We start from the raw sequence: 26,909 nt of genomic DNA, 5'->3' as shown, positions 1-26,909 counted from the left end.
ATATTTCCGACGGCACATAAAGGCACCAGGCAGCGACACACTTCACTCCGGGACAGCCAGACGGTGGAACCACTGAAGGAATCCAGAAGTTGCCAAGTTCACATACCGAAAAGAAGGAGGAGTAACGAGGTCATTCTTTAAAACAAGGAGGGTTAACTGTAAGTATTGACTCCTCAGATAAATATCTCTCTCCCTTCTCCTGTCTACATAACATATTTGTTGTTTGAGTGGTGGCGTTTGGCAGTTGACAGAAAAGCGGAACTAGCTAACTAGCAGGAGGCTAGCAGCAACACATTAGCTGAGTTAACGAGTTTCTCCCGTATCCTGGACCTGTTTACGATATTTGAGCAGCACATCAGCAACTTTTCAGACAATGTAAGAAAACTTTGAACCTCTTTGACACACTTTTCGACACTTTCAAATCTTTCATTCCGTCAGGAAGTCTTGTTTCAGGGACTTTACAGCCACAACTTTGGGTGTGGGAGTTTGTGTTTTTTTAAGTGCATTTGGCTCATGTTTCTTATTCAGCTTAACGTCACCTGTTTATCAAGTGACTCTCGTTAAATACTTGCTTAGTACTTAACTTTACTCCTCTGTGTGTGAGATAACCAAGGTCAGGTGTGTGGATATAGCTATTTAAATGTAAGTTAACAACGAAAATGATTAACCATCTGTCGTATTTTCTCCTATTTCTTACATAATGATTGGCAGCTGTCGTGAAAACCGTTGACACTTGTTTCTAAACTGTAAATCATGCTTTAAAAGAAATGAAAAGTCATGGTTTAGGTTTTGTCTGTTTAGTATGATGTCATTGGTCCTCTTCCTGTCTGTTAGGGTATGCAGGTCTATGGCATGCCGTTATAACATTTACCCACACTTCCCCACACCACATTTATTTATTTATTTATTAATTTATTGCAGGGATCTGTACCTAACAATGATGTTTTCTTAAGTCCGTAGAATATGATGTGAGAGCCAGGACATCTCTGATTTGATAAAACTTTGATTAAACATTCATCCCTACCAAGTACTAATTGGATACCAGTGCGTTAAAAACAATATACAATATGTATTATTATTTTTTAACAGCTGTGTAGGCTCCTGCTACTACTAACCCTATATGGATGTGATATTATTGCTGTCATTGTTGCATGGCCTGGCTCAGGTTAAACACTTTGTAAAACGTGAGTAAATACATACAGAAAAGTAATCCCATAGGACATGACTTAACCATCCTGGGAAAAAAATGGTTCAGCAGGGTTGTGTTTTGGTGTTAATTAGTTACCTGGTATAAGATCAGTGCCAAGTCCTCGTTGATACCACTACCAGAATTTTAGGCAGTAGGAGAGGCATTTTCCAAACGACTCTATTTACAGCTTTGATTGTACTACAGTCAAAACTAAATTTAAGATCTCTAAAAATTATTAAAAAGTTGGCCAGTTTAACATTTATATCTCAAATGGGAATTGTTCCTACATAGATATTCCAAATGCTGAAAAATGTAATTGTGTGTAACTAAAACCGAATGCCAGTACACACGAATAGCAAAAAATAATGTCAAGTTTATCTATACAGCACATTTAAACACCATAAACATTGACCAAACACAGGAATGATCAATAAAACTACAGACATAAATAAGAGGATGTAAGTGAATTTATAGCAGCATAGAGAAGCACGATAAAATGGTAACACAAACAACAAAATGTAATTTGTCTGTGGATGAATATCACTGTGGATATCTGAAATGTTCTTTTTGACTAGGAAGAATTGAATTACTGTCTAGTAGTTAAATGTTGAAATGGCTTGCCATGCAGGTCAGCATATTCAGTCCAGATCCACCCTGCCCAAAACATTTCACAATTCACACGTAACCAAAATATATGTGCCCTGATCATTGAGGACAAGCTTTAGGAAAATAAAGTTGAAAAAAACAGTGTGTGAATGTGACAAAGATCAAGAAAGAGGATATGCACGCAGCGTGATGAGAATAAGAAAAGACGTCAGTGTGTGTTGTGTAGTCAGATCTGGAGGAACAGGTTTGGGTAGATGAACAAGAAATGTGTTTCCCCGTGGGAGCTATTGTGTTTGACACTTGCTGTTGGTGCCCTGAAGAAACTATAGCATGAGCGGGTAGGTCCTTTAGACTTGTCAAATGATTTCTCTTGTGGCTGTGAACACATGTAGTGTGCTGCCACAGCCTTGTGTTGCTATCGAGTGTGAGATGTGTGAAAATATAGGGCTTACTGCGTATGTTACAACAGGCTTAAATTGCACAGGGAACTAAACAATCTAGTATTTAACCATGTGTGGCTTAAGTGTAACCTTCTCATCAGTGAGTCACAAGGGTGAATCGATATCCAGCTATATAGGCGCACATGTGATTGATCTTTTACTGCTGACATGTCCATCTGTTCTTGTTATGGCTTGATATTTCCAAAGAGCACAATATGTGTGAATGAGTTCTCCTTCAGTGTTACAGTTGTAAACTCCTCATCTTGCCAAGTCCAATAATCAGTTAGAAAAAGCAGTCAAGCCTGTGTGAATCAAGTGCCCTCTTTCCAAAAAAAGATGCAGAGTCAACAACATTAAATCCTCTGATCTGTCTGCCAAGTAGACGATCCATTTTCCCTATCTTTTTTTTTTCTTTCTCTCAGGATGTTCGTTGCAGCAGGAAAGGGAACTTGGAGTTCATGGGGTAATTTGAAAAACAAGAAAATGTCACTTGAACTTTAAAGGAAGAGAGGTTGACAGGAGAGGAAGACACAGAAAATGGAATAAAGCTGTGTTTCCTGGATGTTGGTACCTTTATAAACTCCAGGGGTGGAATCTAACTAAAAGCAGTTTCTAAAGTGCTGTACTTGAAATCAAATTTGACGTACTTGTACTTCACCCTCTGCATCTTTTACTTCTACTCCACTACTTCTCAGGAGAGAAATATTGTTCTTTTACATAACTACATTTTTCTGACAGTTTTGGTTACTCGTTATTATACAAATTTAAGATTTTTGTACACAAAACATGTAAAAATATACAAGTACAGCTGAAACTATTAGTCGATTTATGATTGACAGAAAATCAATTGACTGTTTTGATTCTAACTTTTCATGTAAAGACATTTCATGGTTCCAGCTTCATAAATGGGAGTATTTGCTGCATCTCCTTTTAACTATATTAATCATTTTATTGTATTTATAATCATTTTGTGGTTTGGACTGTTGGTAGAACAAAACAAGTATTGTTAATGTGTCACTTTGGGCTCAGGGCGACAGCATTACTCACCATTTTCTTTCTTTTTTTCTTTTTAAATTAGTAGGCCTGTTTAACAAAACATGACATAAATCAGCAGACAAGAAGCACAAAACAATAAACATTGACAGACCAAAAATACAAAATCAATCATCTGATAGGCCGACACATACACGCAAAATACATTTTCACAAATTAACTGTGTATTAGCCAGCCTAACAACCCATATGAATAAAAAGATATTGAATATTACAAAAAACAACAACTCATCTTTCATAATGTATCCAAATCAATGTCATCATTATGTATAGCTGCTCAGGGTTTGTAGCAAATGAGTAGATGTGCAGTTGTTTACAACAAATCAGCTGTTTACAAATTTTATTACCATCCTTTAACTGGTAACTGTTATATCTGTGGTCTTCAGGGTAACTATGCTGGGTTATACTTATCCAGAGAGCCCATATTCATGTAAATTATTTTTTTCAAGTTGAGCAACATTCAACTGTGTGTCAGTCCGTGTGTGGAGCACTGCTGTCTCTCCATTTACAGAAAATCAACTTTTTGGCTGCAGCAAGAGCTACAGATATCCTCTTGTTGTGTTGTTGATTTGGCAATCTTGACAGGAATTTTATTTAAGTGATGTATTCAAAGCAGGACTTTAACTTGTTGTAATTCAGTATCTGCTAAACAGTGTGATATTGGTATGTCTACTTAATTATGTGAGGATCTGAATGCTGCCTTCACTGCTGATAAACTCCAGACATAAAGTCACTGCGTTGCATTGATGGTCAGCCGACAGTGTCCTTGAAAGTGCAGTCCTTCTGGACACAGAAAACAAGCTTAAGTCTGTGGTTATGATGATCTTGATCTCATGTTACCTCCTGCACCAAAGGTTGTCTGAGGCTGCCATTACACCCGTCATTTCATTGCATCCTGTGATGCTGCTGGACTGCACAAAGGTCACTTGATGCACAAATCAGATTTTGTTTGGATTGGATTTCGTATCTGCTAAACCGTTCTGCAAGGTAGCCTAAATCACGCTGTGATCGAAATGATTCCCCAAATGGATTACCTGGAAAAACACAGTGAAAAACACACTTATTACTGAAGTCCTTTCTGCTTCTGAAGTTGTATTCACAATGTCTCCTGTGAAATGTACCACAGGGGTTACCATTTTGCTATATTTCTAGTATTGTCCTGCTTTTACCTTCCTCTAACACACAGGCATTTAATTCTGATTCACCTCTCTTTGCCAGTCTTTGACTGAACTCCAGTGAAGTCCATTACTCCTTTTGAAATGCTTAAAAATAAACTGAAAGCACAGAAAAATATCCAATTTCTCCATGATTGGCCCTGGTTCACAGTAAAAGCTTCTCAGCAACACTTCCTTACCTCGTGCCTGCCCTGCTGTTGCGCATGTTGTGCAAGATTATGAAATCTAAGTTTTAATCTGAAGGCAGAGCCTGCATGAAGCTGTCAAGTGCTTGCTCAATTTGTCCTGACGTGATCAGCTGTAGGAAATCACAAGAGATCATTAGTGTAACTGTGGTGCCTTTTTTTTTTTTTTTTTTTTTTAACTGATGATTCAGTAACTGAAGCTGAGGCTCCTTCTGCACTCGTCCTTAAAGCTGTGGAACCATAGTTGTTCTTTGTTGCATTGGAACACACTGAAACAAACCATTTTTACAAACAGTAATGGTGTACTTGCAAACCTTTTACCATGCTTTCAGCCAATTAAGAAGGTGTAGTGTATCGCCTCCGCTGTAAGACAATACTTATATCCAGTCCAGCGCTCGAAGTCAAGGATGTCTAGTTGTCCTGGGGACAAAAAATAGCACCTGGGGAGCAAAGATTTGGTGTCTGGGACAATTCTGGGACAGTAGAGAAAATTATCATTGCATTTAGCTATGCATCGTGGAATGTATCTCATAGCTGTTCAAGTTAAAAAAAAAAAAAGGTAAGGTGGCACAGACACAAGCTTTATGCTGCATCGCACAAATGCACTGAAGTGTGACTGTGAGATATGTTCAACAGCTGTGTATGTAAATATCCATCAGAAACTGGTTTGCATTTGCAGTGATGCATTTATTGATCAAACACTTGGAAATAAACAAGAAGGGCGGCCTGGTGGCTCGGTGATGGAACGTTTGCCCCGTGTGCTGGTCGCAGGTCCTCTGCAGCGGCTGTGGGTTCCACTCCAGCCTGTGGCCCTTTGCTGCATGTTATTCCTCCACTTTCTCTGCCCCTTTCCTGTCATATCTACAGCTGTCCTATAAAAAATTCAGGCAGAAAGCTCAAAAATAGTAAAGAAACAAAAACAAAAAAATATAACTCAACCAGTGATTAAATTGATACTGAAAATGGAGTTATTGAACTGTATTTATTATGTAGAATGAAAAAAAAGAACTTAAATATAAGATTGGGGTTGCAAATTTTAGGCATAGCTGAAAACATTAACAGTAGAGTAATCATTGATAAGACACATTTAAGTTTTACTTAAACAATTCTAGCGGCACATTAGTTAAATGAAAAATTAATTCATTTGGCAAAAACAATTTAAATGAACAGAATAATAAAACAATATAGCTATCCCTCAAAACAGCTGTTCTTGTCTGCCTATTGGTCTTCAATAAATGTCTCAAAAAAATGTCAGATGGGGCAAAATTACTGTAAGTTCTTGACCGAATCAAATCAAACCAAACCAGGAGAAAACCCGTGATATCCAGAGAAACATTACACAAAACATACCTTATCAATTAATGAAGTTTTAATTGGTTAAATTCTTAATGACGATTAATTGATTAACAATTAATCATTAACATACCTAATTTGGGGCAATGGTTGTTAAGTCTGTCACAGTTGAAAGAGGAATTCAGGACAATTGCAAGACACTGAGGGGAAAAAAGTAAATTTTGAGCTCTGATGCAGATACTAGTAGACTTGTGGGCTCTTGTGATTTCCATGATAAATTATCATACACTGTTATAGTGTAAGATTATAGTATGAGATGCAAAAATCTATTAAGTCAATATGGACTTAACCATAAAAGCTAATAACTGTGTCATTTTATCTCTTGCCACGAAACCCTATTTTACAGGAAAAGCAAAGTCAAATATCACATTTTTGACCTAATTCCTTTAGTGATATACTGTACATCAATTAAATCAGTTACATTTTGTGGATAAGTTTTGGTGCTTTCGGGAAAATTCTGAAAAAGTACTTCATTAGTAATGTGTATTGTGTGATGAGTTAAGCCTTTCAGTGTTTATTTTACTTAGTTAAAACAGTCTAGTAAATTCACACATGCAAATATGTGTAACTGAACTCTGATGCTGCATTTTAAAAACTGAAGTGTGAACACTTGAGTGTCCCTGTTATCTGTGAACACAACTTCTTTTAAAGGTCGACCTTTTTGACACTAAGACTTCTTACGCTTTCACTAATAATTGTATCTTGTATTTTATTTTTCTAGACAGTGTTTAGACTTAAAACCTATAACTTTTATCATTTCATCACTCTGCTATATTTTAATATCTAATTTGTATTGTAGTAAATCTTAAATGCCAGTTCATGATTTTGATTTCCCTATCGCAGCCTCCTTATCTCTGTTCCGTCATTGTTAGCATGAGGTCTGCTAGCCGCGCTGCAGCTAGCCTTTATACAAACAGGGAACTGCTCTAGGCTCACCAAGGGATAGTTTTGCTTCATCGTTGAAAAAGATTTTGTTTCCTTTATCAACAAGGCTGCTGTATGTGTTCAGACTCCAGACACTCTCTCAGGGGCAGGAAAAGAGCCTGATTTGTTTAGATTTTGCATCTTTATTTTCCCTGTCAATATGAGTGACACGGACATATATTGGTGTTCTCATGCAGTTGACCTTTGTGATCTGTAAACGTGTTTCTCCGTATTTAAGATGACAGTACGGCAGTGAGCCCTGACAAGTACTGTGACATAATGATGTGCTTTAACGTCAGGCATTAAGACGCTAAGCACTGATGTACAGAAAATTTAAATGAGGAAATCTGACAGTTCCTCCAGGATTTCGCAGGCTGTTTGGGGGATTGTTGTGGCCTGAAACACCTGATTTCACAGCAGCTTTTCTAAAAAAAAAATAAAAAAAACAAAAACAAAAAAAACTGTGATGCTTGTTGCAATATTTTTAGTGAAAAATTTAAATTGAAAAGTTTTTTTGTATGATTCATCAAAATCCAAGCCTATTTGTTCCAGGGAGAACACAACTACACTCAGCTCTGAGTGTTCTATGTAGCCTTACCAAAAAGGCTCAGGATTACAAAAACTCTTCAACAAAATATACTGTATTTGTAGATAAGGATGTAATATTGCCATAGTGAGATTTTTTGTAAATAATCATCAGTAATGTGGACATGATGATTAAGTGGGTAAAGGCAAATAATAGAACAGCTAGAAACATAACTTAAGAAAATTGCATCACTTTACTGTAATGCAACCTTAAAAACCAGGAAACATATTACTTATGCCATATCATGATATCCCAAATCTAAGAGAGTGTCCAGTTTCATCTTGCATTATCAATATAATGTAAATATATTGCCCAGCTCTAGCGGTCCCCTTTAGAGATTAACTCTTAGAGAATTATTACCAGAATCCGCACCGAGTTTCTGCTCATTGTTTAGCCGTCTGACCAAAATTTTACTTAAGCTAAAAAGCTCTAAAAAAACTGGACACTACATGCACAGCACTAAACAGCAAGGTGGACAAAAGTATCTTAGTGTCAATACTTTTAGTCTACCCCAAGTTTAAAACAACACAATATCCTTTAATTGAATTATCAGAATTACTGAAACTTTTAAAGATGCTCTTTCTAGACCTCAGTTCAGGTTCGTTTTTATTGTCCTGCCTGGCTTGCAATAAAATCAGACAGTGTTCAGTGACTTTTTCTATACAAGCACTGTGTGCAGGGTTTTGATGTTTTCTTTTCTGTTTTGTGTGCCTTTGTTTTGTTTTGTTTTTCTTTCAGCCATGGTATCAAATGAGGTATTGACTGTTGTTTTGTTATACTAGTATTGTATCAAAGTTTTAAAGTGTGGTATCGTGACAACTCTCCAGCAGACAGATTCAGTTGGCAACTAGGCAACTGGTGAACATAGTGGATCTTTTAGCTGCGAAATGATCAGAAATTTCCCTCAGGAGTTGGATGAGACAAAAAGCAGAGCTTAAAGAGTGAATACTGGACTTGCATTCATCAGCCGGCCACAAACATGAAATTGATGCTCATGTTGCTCAGCAACTGCTGAATGTGTAAATAAGCAACTGTTTGCAAACAAGTTTGCCATATCAACTTAAAAGGTGATGATATGTCAATTTTGTGTTCACAAGTTGTTTCCACTGGATCCTGAGTGGCCAATTAATTGATTATAAAAATAATATTGCTGCTATTATCTCATAACAGATACACTAGCGTCAGCATGTGCTGTGTGTCTTCCAAGTAAATAAGTAACAAGAAACTGCTGTACAGAAATGCCAAAGATGAGAAGCTGATATCCCAACTATAAAATATTCAGTACAAAGCACATTTTTACACAACCAAACTTATGGGATGTTTATCAAACATGTTTGTTTATTTTTTGTGCTCATATTTAAAAACTGATGTCAGCAGATATCAGATTTTTTGAACTACCAAATAATCAGTATTGGTCTCAGAAATGCTGTATCTGTTGGGCTATAAGAGGAAATTGTCATTGACCTGACTTTCTGTTGATCATCACTAATTGGAATCAATATGACGCTAAATTCCTTGTGGAAGTAAATTCCCCTCAGCAGTGTATTTAGGCCAGGTCGCGATTCTGTTTGAGTCACAGGGCTTCGTGATCATTGACGCCCTCTGATGTAACATTAGTGAGTGACCTTTGAAATCTGTCCCTCTTTCAGGCCGCAGAATATCGAGCTCGGTGCCACGGGGGGAGCCTCCAAACAGGACAGCAGCAACATGGAAGACATGACTGTGGAACAGATGACGATGAGGGCCAACCAGCTGACTGATGATGTACGTCATGCACACAATAAACACACAAAATCCCTCTCTCCTTCCTCCTCTCATGGTCTGTTTCTCCCTGAGCGAGTATAAAACTTCATTAAAAGGATTTTCTACCCAAAAATTTGTCTCAAATGCCGAACCTGTTCAAGCTACAGACAGACGCCGTGGTGAAACTGAGTGTTTGGGACATACTGAGCATACAGTTGGACAGTTGGGAGGTGGATAATGTTTGCAGGAGAGTTTTGAGAAGTTTTAATACTTTTTTTTTTTTTGGTAATACTGAATTTTATTGGTCAGTAATTCTATCTGACGTTTCCTAGGAAGAATAATGTATTTTGGTACAAAGTGATACACATCCAGTTAATTAATTACAATTCTTGGACCCACAGAAGAATAGCTGTTGCTACGGCTGAAGCTAATGGGGAACCTAATAAATGAAATGTTAGCACAACCTAGAGAGTCAGTGCACACAACATGAGCTGAACATGCAAATGTGTGTCCACAGGCAAGTTTCCACCGTTAGATTTATTATAAAGGAATATTTACTTAGGTTTGAATTTAACTTTTCTTTAAAAAGTAGTTTTCACATAGTTAGTCCAAAATGACATCCAGGAAACATCCTACAAAATTCATTAGAAATTACAGACACCCAAAATAAAGCTTTACCCTTTTTAGTCCCTCTGTCTTTAATCCCACAACTTGTTCCCACTGGAATTCAGTATAACCCAATTTTTGTTGTCTGCTGAGGCTGAAACTGCCAACAGAGCATTTGATACTAAAACGGGGGGTTGTTTTGGGTGGAGTATGCCTTTTAATTCATGACCAAAAGACTAATACACATATGCTAATTACCCACAAACAAGCAATCAGGACAATGTCTCAGATGTAAAACCGCCGTTGTTCAGATTGAAATAAGGCCAAACAAGTGCTGCATGAGCTGAGAAAGTCTTAAAGGGTTACTTAGGTATTTTTCAAACTGTGTCTAAGTGATTAATGGGGCCAGCAATTTTTGAAATTGGTCCAGTATTGAGCGAGACCGCTGCAGCCATGTTTGATGTGAAAATATCGGGAGAGCAGCAAGAGGGAGGTCAGACATCAGAGAGGCAGTGGGGAGAAATAGCGCGTACAGTCAGAATATTTTCGGATCAGCCGCAGTGAAATAAGAACTTACTTCAACCAAACCAGAGTCGATGGTTGTTGAAGCAACGGAAAGATGAACCAAGATGGCTTTGACTTTTATTTTGTTTCTGTTGAGTTTGAATGAAGTGTTTTTTTCGGTGAAAGTCTGAGTAGTTTGGCGAGAGCAATAAAACAGCTGCTTCTGGTTAAACACAATTCACCTTTTTCTTAAAAAAAAGTCTGTCTGTAGTCACTTATAATAAAAATCTGGGTCTGTCGGAGGCAAAAAGAGGCACTTTTGATGGACATACTTGACTGTTCCCAGCTGCTCGACGGGGTCACATTGCAGCCTGTGTCACATCTGATGGCTGAAGCAGTCTCACTCAATACTGGACCAATTTAAAAAAATGTTGTCCCCATTAGTAAATTGCAGACAAAAACGTGGGAGTGTAGCATCCAGGTTCCAAATGGATACTTGGCAGTGTTAACAATCGATTAATCAATTAATATGTAATGATATACAAAACTCATGCTTTATTTTCATTCTGAGTTTTATTTAAACAATTCTAGCAGCACATTTGCTTTGTGAAACAAATTCATGAAGCAAAAAAACAATTTAAACAAACAGAATAATAAAACGGTAAGGCTCCTGCTTGAAATGACTACTCTTGTCCACCTGTTCAACAAATGACGATTAATTCAAATAATGATTAGTCATTAGCATCCCTAGTTTCATCATGCATTTGTACATTAGTATTGAAATACTGATTTAATCCTACTCACTAAAATAATCAAGATTCATCATTACTGTGAAGGAATTCTCATTTTATCCTTAACCATGCTGAAAATCAACAATTTTTGGCCTAGTTTGAAAAGCATCAGTACGGGAAAAGAAAAAAAAAAAACATACACACATGTCATCCTGGGGTTGCTTCAACACAGCATTGGAAGAGCACCGGGTGTGTAATTATATTCATTGCATTCACAGTTGATTATTAAGCCTGGCATTAATAGGAAGTGTGTGAGGCTTTACGCCTAATTTAGCCTGATAGCTCCCTCACCCCTCTGCGGTTTTGACAGTTTGAATGTTGTCAGCTATATCTAAGCGTTTTATTATCAAGGAGATAATTGTTTAATCAGCACTCCAGGGCATCATATGATTAGCCATCTGATTCAAATGGAGGGAAATTAGCTTACTCTAGCTGAGCTTGTAGCTGCGCACTTCACCTTCCTCTAATTTTTAACTGTACTAATTGTCTGTGTGCCTTTTTTTCTTAACTGTGTGTGTTTTCCCTCTGTGTGTGTGCTCTTTGACTTAACCTGCAATTTTCTGTTTCTTTTCCTTCCTTCTGCTGCTGCTGGGTTGACTTAACAGCTCATAGAGGGGACAGGGCATGGGAGGGTCCTTCTGCTAATGCTACTTACCACTCTGAGTATTTCAGGTATGAGCTGAGTGGTTACCCAAAGCCAGAGCGTGGCTGGTTATGTATCAGGGCAACATCGGAATTTCTTATGATAAGAAAAGATTGTTTTTAGGTCATCTAGCACAAGCTGTCTTATAATTTCAAGGCTCCTACACTCTTAAAACATTGTGTCAAAGTTAAAGTACATTGTTTGTGTGTTTTTACTTAATACCCATACTGTGTTTTTATGCTTTTTGTGGGAGAACAATACTTGAATTTTCTGTTTCCAAAGCCTTACATGTAGTTTGCTGGAACCTGCACGTACCTCGCCTGACTGCATTTCCATTTAAGCCATCCCAAACAAATGATAAAAATACCACACTATTGTCTGTATCTCAAGTCACAGCACCCCAATCTGGAAATTTTGGCTAAGACGGCGTTTTCGGGCTTAATTAGCCAAGTTCAAGGATTTTCGGAGACGTAATGTAATGTTTATCCACCCAAGTGATGTTCTGGCTAAGCCAACAGAAACCTGGCTGAGCTCAACACTTCGCTCTCGCCAATTCCGTGTTTGTCTTTTCCTCAACTCGCTGATTAATGTATTCAGAGCAAACATAACACAGAGAGAATGAGGAATCGGGTCCTCACTCTCTCTTGTTAACAGTTCATTAGCGGCGGTAACAATGGAAGTCATGCCCCGAGTCGCTTCCGAGCTTCACTCCATTGGAAGCTTCGCTCTCTGTACAACACTTGCTATTAATAGAGACACAAAGGCGTGACTCACCTGAACTGACTGCATTCCAGTTCGCCGTCAACTTACTTTTCCGTCTGTGCGTGCATATGCGTTTCTGTCTGTTAATGTTTGTGCCAGTTGTGCCCATGTCACTTGATCAGGGAGAGCTAAGACATGTGACGCACAGGAACACTGTAGCTACACACCAAAACTTTGTTAGAATTAGTATGTGATGTGTTCACAAAGGAGAATGACAAAATGAAGTACACTCAATGCTAAACACATATTATTGACTGTTCTGTCCGGGGCTGTAAATGATAAACTCAAAAACATTCAGTTTATTGTCACATTAGGTATAAAAAAAAAAAAGAAGAAGCTGAAAATCATCACTATTGAGAGGCTGAAACGAGGGAATATTTGTCCCTTTCCTTTATTGTGGCTCAATTAATCTTTTGACTAATTGTTAGTCTAGAAGAGGAGCTGCTCACACCTGGGGGGAAAAAAAACTTTAATTGGAAAACTATCAATTAATTGTTTGGTTTCTAAAATGTCGTCATGAAAACACAATTTCCCAAAGCCCAAGTTAAATCCAAATAGCTTGTTTTCTTCCACCAATATCTTAAAAAACTTAACAAACCAGCAAAAATCCACACAAGCTGGAACCAGTGAACATTCAACATTGATGGCTTTGCAAAAAATTACTTGAACAAGTAATTATCAATTTTTTTGCCAATCGATTTTATGTTGATCAACTAATTGTAGGCCTGGGCGATAAACAATAGCAATGTGTATGGGCAAGAAACACTTCATCAGTAGTAGGGCTGCATGATTTGTTGGGGTCTGTACCAAACAAATACGTTTTCTGACATCTGGAGAGCAGCGTTTGTAGGCCATGGCATCTCTGCAGCACTGCATTATAATGTAGCAGTTGTTATAATGCTGTTTTATCACATTTTTTTCTTTATCATAAAATTGCAGGGTTTAGTGAATTGGATTTTGCATGTGGCCATATTGCGACTTTGATAGTATTTCAATTAATTGTGTAGCTCTAATCAGTTGCAATAAATAATAGTGTGTCCAATAGTTTCACTTAAATGCGTTGAATGCAATTAAATGTCCTGGCTCGTAAACAGCACATCCCTTGAAAATGGAGCATGCAGGAGTGACGTGGTTGAATTCAAAATAAAATGGTTACATTTAACCTTGTTCTCCTGGTCTTTATAAAAAATAGGTAATTGAAAAGATCAATAATTATCAATACAGATTAAAATCGTATTCCAATAAAAGGTTTCATTTTAGTCTAGATCACCCAGCCCTAACTAATTGATCAATTCTAGATTCTTTCAGCTCTGCATTAAAGCAGTAAAGTGTTGAGGAGTTGGGCTGGCTGATTCCAACAAAATCATGTATTTTTTTTTACATTTTTAATCAGATACCTCTGTTAATATCAATATGATATAAAAATGTTTTAAGGATAACTGAGTTACGCCCTAAAAAAAAAAAAGACTGAAACAGAAAAAAATCATGCAAACAGCATTAATTTCTCTAAGCTTGAGCTGTCTGAAACAACAAGTTGATTGTCAGAAAAGGTATTTTCAGTATTTTGATAACCAGTTAAATTGTAGAAGTATTTTTATTTTTGGGCAGAAATACCAGAGCTGCAATTGAGCCATTCATCGATTACATGAAGTTAATCAGCAACTATTTTGATGATGAATTAATCATTTGGGGGGGGGGAGTCAGCTTCAGCTTCTCAAATGTGAATATTTTCTGGTTTCTTTAAGTAAATTTAATATATTTGGGTTGTGGACATTTTAGGGTGTCACCTTGGGCTTTGGGAAGCACTTCAATCAACATTTTTCTAATGATTAATCGAGAAACTAATCGACAAATTAATCTATAATGAAAATAATCATCAGTTTGCAGCCCTCCAGCATTTCCTTGTTCATAGTTGTGAGGATTTCCTGCTTTTCTTTGTCTTGTGTGATAGGGAACTGAACTGTTTTGTTACTTAACCGTGCTGTAACCTCTAAAACCAGTAAAACAAACTGAACCTGAATTATGATTTTTATGATAATATACCTGTATAATCTTAGATGATATCTACTGTCACAGTGTGGATGTTATATTGATGTATTGCACAGCTATGCAGGACCAAAGAGTAATTCAGACACTGATGTAAAGGTTAGGAAAAGATACTGTATGTGACAGCAGTTTTTAAGGCAATGTGTGGACATACATTGATAGGATCTTATAGCTTTACACGCACATAGAACTGGTTTTATAGATTTGTTGCCATCTACTTTCATATCTTTATGAATATTAATGGTGTAGCTTCCTCCTCCCTGCTTTTCTTATCATGTGTATCTTTCCATTTGCCTTATCCCTCTTATCTTGCTCTATTTCTCATTGTCTCCTTGTTAATTCCCTTCTGTTGTTCTCTTCTCTTCTGCTCTCTCCCTCTCTCTCTCTCCCTCTCCGTCTCTTAAGGCCACATTCATACCAGTCGGTTGTTTTGTTTAAATGAGCTGGAAGAACCAGATCCAGATAGAAGCCAGATAGATGTAAAATCCTCTCTGGGTTGTGTCCCAACTCTCCTGTCTGAATATGGTTTACAAAATTCTGCCCCAGTGTGCACTTGAGTCATACTCATTTTATTTTGCAATATCTTGTTTGGTTACTTTAAGGAGCCAAACACAACAATTCTTTTTGTCTGTGTTTTGATATTGTTTTTCCTCTTTCTTTGTGCAAACTGCTTTCATGTAAGAAACTTGCTCACCTCTATTTATTCAATAACGCCTGTTTTTTCCCGTGCAGTCACTGGAAAGCACACGGAGGATGCTGCAGATGGCTGAGGAGGTGAGACTTTTGACAATTTGCTGCTGCTACTGACACAAAAGCACAATCATCTTGTATCATCCAGCATGTAGCTGGTCCATGCTGGTTTTTAATTGGTCCTTGCCTGGATGAGGATTAGAGAAATCTCATCTCAATGCATGATGATTTCAGTGATATAATGCCCTAGCTTACGATTTGTTGATAAATGAGGCAGTCTTTGAATGCTTGAAATTAGATTAGAGAAGACTGTTACATTGATGTAATTGAATATCTGGATTGAAAAGTTTATATTCTCCTTTCACAATACAATTTTAATAATTAACTGGTATTAATTTGAGATTTTGGCAATGAAGTCATCATATTTTGAGGAAAGAGTCATTTTAAGAAATCATAATATTACAGGAAAAAGGTTCCTACAGTTATAGATTGATACTTTTTTTGTATTAATTATATTAGCCTCAGCCAGCTTTCAAATTTTAAACAAAATCGATCTTAATCAGATTCATACATTTAAGAGTTAAATTATTTTCATTCTTTTTATAGCATAAATCTCTCTGTAATCTTTTCATTCATTCTGAATGTGTGTGACTTTTGTGTTTTCAGAGCAAACAGACCGGCGTTAACACCATGGTGATGCTGGACGAGCAAGGAGGTAGATATACAACATGAACACTGATTTCAGGCAGATATTTTCACCTCTTTTGTCTAACTCAGTGAATAATTTGTATGTTGTTTTTTTTAAATTTGTTGTTGCTCTTTGTCTGTGGCAAAAAGTGGTTTAGGTGCACAACAAAACAAGAATTGTAGTTCTTTCATGCCACACACACATGCACATAATTCTGTAGTGCAATTTTTGGAATTTGTATCAGGTCGAATGTAAATAGCAGCAAAAAGATGGTGATGAACTTTAACATCTGAGAAACATCGTCCATCAACTTTGATTGTTTGTGCACGAAGCATCATCGATGTAAAAACACAGAACCCTCCTCCCCTTATCCTGCCAGTGTCCAGTGTGTTAGCAGAGTGTCAGCTCCTTTTAAAATGAATTAAAGAATAGACTAACTGTAAGTAAGCAGTGACACATTGCAATCAAAATAAAACAATCAAAAATATATTATATATTGCACATCTTTGTGTATCACATTGCTTTCCTTTTTTGCAAGTTTGTCTTGTAGCTAGTTTGTTTTGCAAGTTTGTCTTGCAGCTAAAATCAACCAGATGTCAGTTTGCCACATACAAATGTCATACAAATTGCATTATTTCAATAACATTTGTATTTCAAAGATATTCGGAGATAAAGTTGCAACGATTAGTCAAAAGACAATGAATTGCCACCTTAAAGGGCAAACCAAAGTACAAAGGCACACTTGTGCTCTTATCTGTGCCAAATAGCCTCTTTAGCTAAAAGGGGTGCTACATTTTCAACATTAAATTGGAAATCAAATCAAAATGAGCCTTCAGTTTCAATAATTGGCAGACAGGATTGGCAATTTTCACTCTTCTTAAAGAAGATTTTAAAAATGTAAACAGTTGTCAGGGCGTAAAACTAGTGACCTTGAAATCCAAAGTCAAACCGAAATGAACGTTTAGAGAATTGTGACGCCCTTACTAACCGACCAAACCAACGGAGACAAGGACTATCAGCCAATCAGAGTGCAGGTGGGAAAAAAACAGCAATCAGTTTAGGGATATATTTAATAAAATATTCATTCATAACTTTTTGTATAGTTGTATATTGCAGTAATAATGTATGGCTGTCATAAAATCACACAGCACACCTGGATTTGCTTGACAGCACACTTTATGGGAACTGCTGGACTGGATGATTAATCAATGAAATGTGAAAATAATTGGCAGATTAATCACTAATGAAAATAATGGTTAGTTGCAGCCCTGTTTGGAGATGATTACAAGGAACAGATTTTACAGAAACTTGGATCATACAGGGAAGCTCAAGCAGGTGTTTGCTATAGAAAAATGTCAAGGACAAAGAGTTTTGACAAGGTTATGTCTAAATAAATGTTTAATATTTTGTAATTTACATTTGAAGTAATTTGTTCAAACCACCCTGTGTGACTGTAAGCACCTAAAAACTGTAGTGTTAAGTAATGAAACAGGGAGTTTTTGTTTTGTTTTTTACACACAATCATTACAGTTTCATTATAAAAGCAACACTTCCCTGAGGGCTGTTATTGAAAATAAATTTTAAAAAATTCTTGTATGAGTGTGCATTAGTATTGGCCACAAGATCAAGGAAATTGTTTATTTATAGCACCAAACTAGTTTTTTACCACGTTAATGGTCTTCAGGTTTTCTCAGGACAAGTTATTTCTCATTATTTGTACTGAAAGCTTTATTTTTGCCTCCAACTTTATGTGCAAGTGCCGTCCAAGATATGCATTCCCTGTTTAAAAATGTGCATCTGTAATTATTTGTTGTACTACCTGCAGTATGTTATTAATTTATTTATTTTTTGTTATCTTACTCCCATTTTTTTTTGGTGCTGCAATGACCCAGTTATTGACCCAATTTAGGAATCCTCACAGGGATAATTAAAGTTTAATTTAATCTGTTCTGAATAACAGGTAATAAACAAAACAAAATTAAGGATGAGACAAATTCCTGGTGTATAAAACATACCTGGATCCAGAAAGGAAGAGTGTGACATGTTGTGGCGTGTCTGTGTTTCAGAGCAGCTGAGGCGTGTGGAGGAGGGCATGGACCAGATCAACCAGGACATGAAACAGGCTGAGAAAAACCTGACTGACCTCTCCAAGTGCTGCGGCCTCTGTGTCTGCCCCTGTGACAGGTACACTGTACAGCCAGAGCTGCTGAAGCCTCCAGATCACTGTTGTGTGTTATCAGGCTTTTCTCTCCTTTTTCTCTGTGCTGTGCTTGTGTTATCTTGATAATTTATGGAGGAGATATGTGACATGTTTTAACAAAAAAAAATATGAATGAACTTCGCTGTGGTAGATATTAGCAGTACTGAGCAAACGGGCAAGGAATCTTCTTAAACAACTGAAGTTTCTGATCAATTTGATCATGTTTTTTTTTCTATTTTGTTTTTGTAATGAGCATTTTATTGAACATTTAAACGCAGAAATTAGACAGACAGGGATCGTTTCTCTTAATTGGAGAATAAGCAAACCTTAATACCACTCACTTATAAAATGGGGAAATTAAATAACACAAAAACACACACAGACTACCACACCAACACTTTCTCCAAGGATGAGCACAACAGTCTGTAATTATGAGGCGGGTGTTTCTTCCACCAGTGTCTCTGTAGTATTGCTTGGCTGGGCTAAAATAATCATCTCTTTTCAAAGGAGGGGATATCAGAGTCCTCAGAGCTCAGTAGGTGAGTCCAAAATGGACAGTATTGGAACATTTATTTATTTTTTTGCAACATGTTTCAAGTTGCAAAGTTTGAGGATTTTTTTTCACTCAATGTGGCTCGAGAAGTAAAAAAATCATATTCATTTTCTCCACTGACAATGTGAAGTGACTGACAGTTAGAGCTTTTCTACAGCTCGGATAACGGTGAAACTCCTGGTTAAATCTTCAGGACAAGAGTTGACCAACCTCAGGGATAGACATTAATATTTTATGCACTGGTCCTACAGGCCACCAGGCCCCTAATTTTCGTGGCCTAAATGTAAAATTGTGTGAAAACTATGGTTGCAAATTGTAAGCACTTTTCGTAGTCAATCATTGGTAACATTAGTTGTCAATTCAACAATTAATCGCTTTTAAAAACACTAAAATTTGCTCATACCTTGCTCTTGCAAAACCATATTTCAGTTGCCCTGACATATCAGTAGCGAGATGGTGACGAGTTCTGTTCACTGTTTTTTAGATCATATTGAACTTAGAGGAGTGAAGGAATCAAGATGTGTGTTGAACTAAAATGTTGTGTTGATGTTTTTGAAGGCTTCCAGTATGGAGGTAAACTCTTTGGCCACAGATGAACTTTTTGTGGCCGCGGGCCTTCAAGCCACAGTAAATGTTGAACCCTGAACTGTGTTGCAAAATATCTAGTTGATTTTTTTTTTTTCCTTTAAATTGAACGTACTGGCTTGTGTATATATAAAAAAGTAAGGACTATTTTCGCTTAACATTCTTGTAAAAGTGCAGTTAACAACTGTACAAAGTTTGAGATTATTGTACTGATAAAGCTAATAATACCTAATAAAACCTGTAGTTTAAATTAATTCACTTTTGGGATTTCGGGTCAGTTTTGGATAAGCATCTATGGCAGCATGTTTTGCTCTCAACTGCAGTTGATGCTCATGGGTATTATTGTATGTAGAGATAAAACTCATGGAAAAAGCAGGATTACTCAGAAACAAATTAACAATTGAAATTGGATTGTTCCTTTATTGACAGGAGACTTATGTTTCTATGTTGAGTAACACTGAGTTAAAGGGACAGTTCATCTCAAGTCAAAAAGTTATTTTTCTCTGGCCTTTAGTGTTATTTATCCATCTATACTGTTTTAGTCTGAGCTGCAGAGTTTTGGAGATATCAGCCGTAGAGATGTCTGAGCACCACAGGACTTCTGTCATCTAGTTCCATTGTACTGGAGAGAAGGCAAAGTGTCAAAAAAAAATACATCTGCCAAACTCAACAGCAATGTGTCTTTCCATAAATCATGACCTGGTTGCTCAAAATAATCCACAGACATTGTTGTGAGCAGTTCATATAGGAAATATTTTCTTTCTGCAGGAGAGTAGTTCCCACATGAATCCGCTCATAACAAGGTCTGCGGATTATCTTGAGTAACCGGGTCATGGTTTTCTGGAAAGAGACACTGGTTTTGAATTTTCCAAAAGTATTTTCTTGGTGCTTTTGTTGCCCATTACATTGGAGAAGAGGCAGATGTCTCTACAGCCAAAATGTCCAAAAGTCAGCAACACACATAAAAGAAAAAATCTAGACTGATAAACAGCTCTACAGGCCAGCAGAAAAAATATGAAGTTTTGATTTTGGGGTAAATTGTCCCTTTTAAAAGAAAAAAAGTGAAATGGGATCACAGAATATGGAAAAACTGTTCTGCAGCCAGCGACATCTCTGTTATGAGACCAAACACTTCCATGACACTACTGTGATCCGTCAGAGTGATTTTTCACATGAACACAGCGTGAACTTGTTACAGCAGAGTGTGATATGTAGAGAAGAAAACACTAATTTGCATTTTAAATGTGATTTTTGTGGTCCAAAGATTGCTGATACAGTTTGTGAATATTTCCAGTCGTTTGTGAATGAATAGAGGAATATGACAGTTCTTAACATGACAGATGTGCAGCCCTGTGTTGAGTATACTTAAAACTCTTTCGATCAAACATATCGACATGCAGCGTCAGCATGTGTGTGTGTGCGCACAGTAAGATTAAGATTGTATCTGATTCTAAACATTAAAAAAATCTTCCCAAAATGCTTTCACATTGGAGAAGAGGATTCTTTGATGATTACCATAAAATCAGGTAGGGAATCTTTTTCATTTCATTATACTTGTAGCGTTGGAAACCTCTTGTTGATGCTTTTATTAAGAGGCCCATGTGGTTTTATTAAATTACCATTTTTCTAGGTTTTTTTATTCAAACATCTATGGACTGCTTGGTTTGTAGTAAGTTTCTGTTTTTCCTCCAGGGTGTCGTCAATCGAGCACGACTCACGATACAAGAAAACCTGGGGTACTGGTGGAGGTGACGGCGAAATTGATTCCAATGGCTCAAAAGTTGTCTCAAGGCAGCCCTCAGGTGTTCGCAACGGCCAGGCTGGCCAGGTGAACGCCCCGGCGCCCTCAGGCCCGTACGTCAAGAGGTAGGTTCCTGGTCATTTTGCTTCCTTTAAAGGGATAGTTTGGATGATTTAAAGTGGACACACGCCCCCAGTTTGGAGAATTAGCAGGAGTAATCGTGCTAAGCACTGCTGTAGACAGGGTCAGAGACAGGGTGCCCCTCCCTGCTTCTTCCAACGAGGGGCGTGCCGACTGGCATCTGCTGTAGGTAATACACAACAGTGGATAAGTACCTCACACAACCCCACGTGAAATAGTCTGAACTGTCCCTTTAAGAATCTCTACCATAATGATGCAGGAAGCTAGTTAATTTAGAAATTCAGTTGTGCTTGTCACAAATGACACATTGAGACAAAGACCTTTTGGACAAAATAAAGCGTGCATTTTATCCGTGGTACAGGATAACCAACGATGCACGCGAGGATGAGATGGAGGAGAATCTGGAGGCAGTGGGCAGCATCATTGGCAACCTGAAAACTATGGCTGTGGACATGGGCAACGAGATAGACAAGCAGAACAAACAGATTGACAACATCACTGACAAGGTAAGAGTCTGAGATGTCAGATGTTAATGTGCATTTTTATTTGTTTGATCACACTTCCTAAGCAGATTCTGTCGCCTCATCTTCCCTCATGAAATAGTTTTTTTCTTTGTTATTCATTCTGTCAAGCTTAATGGCCAAATTAAAAGTGTCCCGTGGAGCAATGGTTTTACCAGTGGGTTCCTGATTTGTTGGTTATCATGTGCATGAGGATGCACATGGACCAGCATCATGACACACATACCTGCCGATGGTTTCATGCTGTTCCACTGATGGACAGTTGGCTGCGGTAATGGGGAAGGAAAACACAGACCTGTTAGTTTTGCGAACGTGGATTTAAATAATGCTGGATTCACAATATTTTTTAAAAAATAGCTTTGTAAAATATTTATGAGGAAGAGAATGCATTCAGCGTGTTTGTTAGGCCTCAAGGATGCATACTTTGCATTATGGTGAGAAACGATAAATGTAAACATGGCTTTGTTTACAAAAAAACACCACAGGGCATCTTTTAAGGAATTGCATGTTTGGTTAGGGTGAATGCAATTAAGTGCATTCAAGTTAAAGGTGCCCTGTGGAGTTTTCCTGTTTCTTGTAAACAAACAAAAGTTATATTACATTCTGTGTTGTTCACTCCTTAAGGTCGAACAAGTATGTTCATTCATTTCCTTCTTCATAAAACATTTGCTAAGCAGACTTTGTTTACTGTATTGTTTACAGTGGTTATACATTATGTAGGCCAAGGCTGTACAGTGCAACATAACAGTTACATGCTACAAAAAAATCAATGAATGAAATGACCAAGTAGCACCAGTGTTATATAGCTTTGCAATCTGTGTGTGTGAGACAAAGCTGCTTGTTTATCTGTGTGAAACAAGTGTCAATTCACCTCACACACAAAGACTTTACTTGGGTTAGCCATCCAGAGATATTTGTGACTCGTTCTAGTATATCGTCATTTGCGATCGAGTAACTAGTGGACAATCTCACCTCGCTCTCCTGTTCATTCTCCTACAGTGAGTAATAACAAAAAGCCTCCTCAACATGAGGCTCATCTGTTGTGAAAACTGAATTGCAGGCCAAAACACGAGTTCTGTTTTTTTTGTTTGTTTGTGTGTGTGTGTGTGTGTGTGTGTGTGTGTGTGTGTGTGTGTGTGCGTGCGCGTGTGTGTGTGTGTGTGTGTGCGCGTGTGTGTGTGTTTGGTGGTGGTGGTGGGGGGGGACTTTCTTTATAAAACATACTGCTGACAAAGAAAGTCAATAGATCAGACACACACTGTACAGGCAGAGAGAGAAACAGAGGCAGAGCAAGCTGGCGTGTCTGCTGTGAGAGACCAGAGGTGTAGGTGTTTTTGTGGGGAAAAGAAGTGAAGGAAAAAGCAAAGTGAGCAGATAAGAGTAGTTTGAGTTAACACTAAAATTAGATGAAGAATTAAGTAGAATTTAAATTGGTAAAAAAGGAGGAATAAGCTGCTAAAAATAGGGTAGTGTATTCTTTCCAATATTTTATTAGTCTGTTTAATTCAACAACAAAAATCTTATGGATTCTAGATTTTAGTTGTTACACCACTTCCTGCTCAATATGAATTTAATATAAATATTGTATGTACAGTATGATGATATATATTTACTGATATTTTTTTGTGCTGCTCATTAGATGTGTAATATATGGATGTTTTGTGCAGCAAGCATTTCTCTGCAATTTACAATTATGGGAAAATCAAGACAATATTTGTCATGTATGCAGCACAAATGTCCTTTTGTCAGTCACTTGATACCAGAAGTTTTGTGCTACATTTGTCGTGGCCTGTGCTGCAAAACTTAACTTAACATACAGCCTTGTTGGCTGGGTTTTTCTTTGGATAATGATCATCAGTCTTCATTAGCAGTGGGTGATATGGCTCTAAAATAATATCATAATAGTCAGGGTTTTCTGCAATAACAATATTCTTGACGATATGACAAAATACTGTAAAATAGTTTTGCTTTAGAACTCAGTTTTCTTCGCTCTCAACCAGCTGCTTCTGCTTGAGGTGGTGAAATTGTTTGTTTTCTTGCCTCCTTTTGTTGTCACAGTTTGTTAATCACTTTTCACACATTACCATGGTTTGTTGTACATCTGACGTTTCGTAACCAAACCACTTCCATACGACTGAAGTTGCTTCCCTTTTCCAACTAAATCCCCCAGCTTAGAGCCTGTAGTAATGTTGCTTTTACTTTCAGCCATGCTTGTCATTGTTTCCACGATCATAGTTTTTTTTTCTCGTCATTAAAAGCATCGTGACGATATATCATGAATGAAACAGCGTGGCACACCCTAGTTTTCTTTGACTAAGATGAAACCAAAGCACCCAGACTTGTAGTCAACTAAAACTTGACAAAAAATACAGGATGAGGTTGACTGAATATGACAAAAACTACATTTGACACAGGACTGAAATTAAATTAAAGCTGACAAAATGAACACTGATTACTTGTTGCTCGTCTTGGCACATAATGGTGTGAAACCATTGACAGATCACCCACCTGCTCCTTAGCACAAGAGGTCAAAAACTCAACAGGGAAGCTTAAATGTTTTTCAAATGTGTATATGTAATATATTTACTCTAATAAATCATAAAATTACTATGATATGTCATCAGAGATAAGGGAAACATGCTAACAGCCAGCATGTTTGCTTCTGAAATTTCCATTCAGGGCCAAAATTACTGTTTTTGTTTGTTTGTTTCATGTTTATTAGAGTTAAAAGAAATGTTGAGTGTTTGCCGAATGATTAAGTGTGAAGTGAACTTCAGAGTGTGTCATTTCAAAGCAGTGGGCTTTTGTTTTCAGTGTTACAGACTTAGCTTAACATCAACAGACAAGTGACAGTTATAAACAGCTGTTTGACTTACAGTGTAGGAGTCATTGTTGCTTGTCAGTGTCGAAATATAATTCTGTTCTTGTGTTGCGCTCCTGTTCTGTGTCCATGCAGCCTGCAGGCAAGCTGCCTGAGCGGAGAAACTCGCTTCAACTATAGGTCATATATTAAACTTGGATAATAATGGTTAATATGTTAATATGTTGTCTATACCTTCAACTTACTATTTGAGCTGCAGTACTCATTTTTGAACTCTGGGGAAACCCAATTCCAAAAACACTGGGACGCTGTGAAAACCGTAAATAAAAGTAGAATGCCTTCAACTTGTACACAGTAGAATTCATTACAAAGACAAGATTATTTTCAGATATCATGGATGTCTTGTCCTTCAGGCAAGAGAGGAGAATGACCATCCACATTGTTACCAGTGCCAACTTCAAAAGCCGGCATCTATGATGGTGTGGGTGTCAGAAGACCAACACTGAATGCCTGTGTCCTTTCACCCCCCCCCCCCAGGCGGCACTGCATTAAAAACTGCAATAAAAACCCACATAACTGTATAAAGGATAATCCAGACCTGTCTCCCATTGAAAACGTCTCAACTTTTTTGGAACTTCAGGCATCAGAATGAGTGTATATTTAAAAAAGAAACAAAGTTTATCAGTTTGAACATTAAATATCTTGTCTTTGTACTGTATTAGATTTAATGTAGGTCAAAAAGTTTTTGAAAGTCATTGCATTTTTTTTAGATATGTCTCCTTTCAAGTCACTGACTTGCTAAATGAAAAGAAAAAAGCTGAATGTTTGCATGACAATGCCTTTCTTCTCTGTCTTCCAGGCGGTAATGAACAAAATCCGTATCGACGAAGCGAACTCGAGAGCCACCAAGCTCATCAATTAGACAAGGAACCCTCCTGCCTCTGCCAGTTTTGTCCATCAACCTTGAGCCTCTGTCGCCACACACATACACACTGCACACACACTGCACACTGTCATACACACCCTCTGACATAAAAAAAAAGAAAAGAAATTCAGTCTGTAAGAATATTTTTGCCAGCAGCGTGCTTTGTCTTTGCTGCACTTTGATGTAAGTAGAAACATTTATACAATTTTATAAATTGATCATGACCAGTATAACCTTTGACACTTATATCTATAGTCATGCTGGACTGGAAGCGATGTGGGCGTCAGAAACTGCACCAAAGAGGAAGTGACTGACTGCCTTTCACTGCTGTTCGATACCAAATATTACGCACCAGACCTGTTGTATCATATCTCAGCATTCACAGGAAGGGAAGTAGCACAGGTCAGCTGCTTTTCTTTCACATTTTTTTTTCTCTGTTTTGCCTTTTTCTTAACATGAAGAACTGTCTCTCTTTGTAAGTGTGCGTGGTTTGTATGGATGAGGTCACAGAACCAACCTTAAGCTGTCTTTTAGTGATATACAGCACAGAGTTAATTTATGTGTCACCCCTTGTTGGTCCCATCTTCGTACATCTACATCTACTTTAATCAAGTCTCAAATCCTTCTTGGTTCAATGTGTAATTAAGTTTATTGTATCATGTGTATTATTATGAGATGACATGCTTATTTAATTATTCTTTCTCAAGCAGAAATGACTTGTGAATAAAGTTGTGCTTTTCAACACATAGTTCTCATGTCATCTAATGCCATTTTGGATGTAAAAGCTATTTCTAAAAAGAAAAAAAAATCAAACGTTGTGCTTTGAAGTGAGTCACGGTAAATCCTTTCATGCTGAAATTCAAAGCACCTACCCCTGAATCATAGCAATTTAATGTTTTCGCATTCTGACTACTGAGAAGTCGAGGTTGTTGTAACTGTGTGCAAGAAATTTGCGAGGCGCTGACCTTGCGTGAGAAATTTTAATATATAGCAGTCTCTTGTCCTTCGAGTGTGGAGGAGCGTCAGTAAAGCATCATGGGGAATGTTCATCATTAAAGGCAACTAGATGAGTTTCTAATGACACTGAATATGGAAACATGAGAGTAACAGTTAACAGTAGATTTGTCATCAGTGGATCAACTGCTGTACTTCACATTTAGTGTCTCTTGAGGTTTTTCCACTCTTGACTGCAGCGTTGACATAAATGCTGAAACATACTGTAGCTTGTTTATTAATTTCCCGGAGTAAAGGCTGTTAAAGGGATAGTTTGGAGTATTTGATGTGGGGTAATACCAAGGTAATTATCTAGAATCAGTGTATTAACTACAGTAGATGGCAGTCGACCCCCAGCAGGAGCACTGGTATATGAAGCTAAGCAGTGTGCTGCTGTGGACAGAATCAGCTGCAAAACATATTTTAGCCACCTAAAAAAAATCTAA

The 26,909-nt window shown here is 37.4% G+C and overlaps 1 protein-coding gene across 2 annotated transcripts; it reads left to right on the top strand.

Annotated features, from left to right (window-relative positions):
* snap23.1 (synaptosome associated protein 23.1) lies at positions 1–26,212 on the top strand. 2 transcript variants are annotated; one of them, XM_084741909.1, is made up of 8 exons: positions 1–158; positions 9,160–9,274; positions 15,338–15,379; positions 15,962–16,010; positions 18,050–18,167; positions 21,014–21,187; positions 21,565–21,709; positions 25,405–26,212. In XM_084741909.1, the coding sequence occupies exons 2-8, from the start codon at positions 9,218–9,220 to the stop codon at positions 25,465–25,467; spliced, it is 648 nt and encodes a 215-aa protein (XP_084598035.1). In that variant the 5' UTR covers positions 1–158; positions 9,160–9,217; the 3' UTR covers positions 25,468–26,212. The 2 variants fall into 2 exon arrangements, with proteins under 2 accessions (XP_084598035.1, XP_084598034.1); XM_084741908.1 differs by lacking the exon at positions 1–158 and adding an exon at positions 216–375.
* The last annotated feature ends 697 nt before the right edge of the window (positions 26,213–26,909 follow it).

The sequence above is a fragment of the Lutjanus erythropterus genome, chromosome 18 (genome assembly GCF_056507025.1).
Source record: "Lutjanus erythropterus isolate fLutEry1 chromosome 18, fLutEry1.hap2, whole genome shotgun sequence".
Taxonomy (NCBI): domain Eukaryota; kingdom Metazoa; phylum Chordata; class Actinopteri; order Lutjaniformes; family Lutjanidae; genus Lutjanus; species Lutjanus erythropterus.
This window is presented reverse-complemented; position numbering and strand designations above follow the sequence as displayed.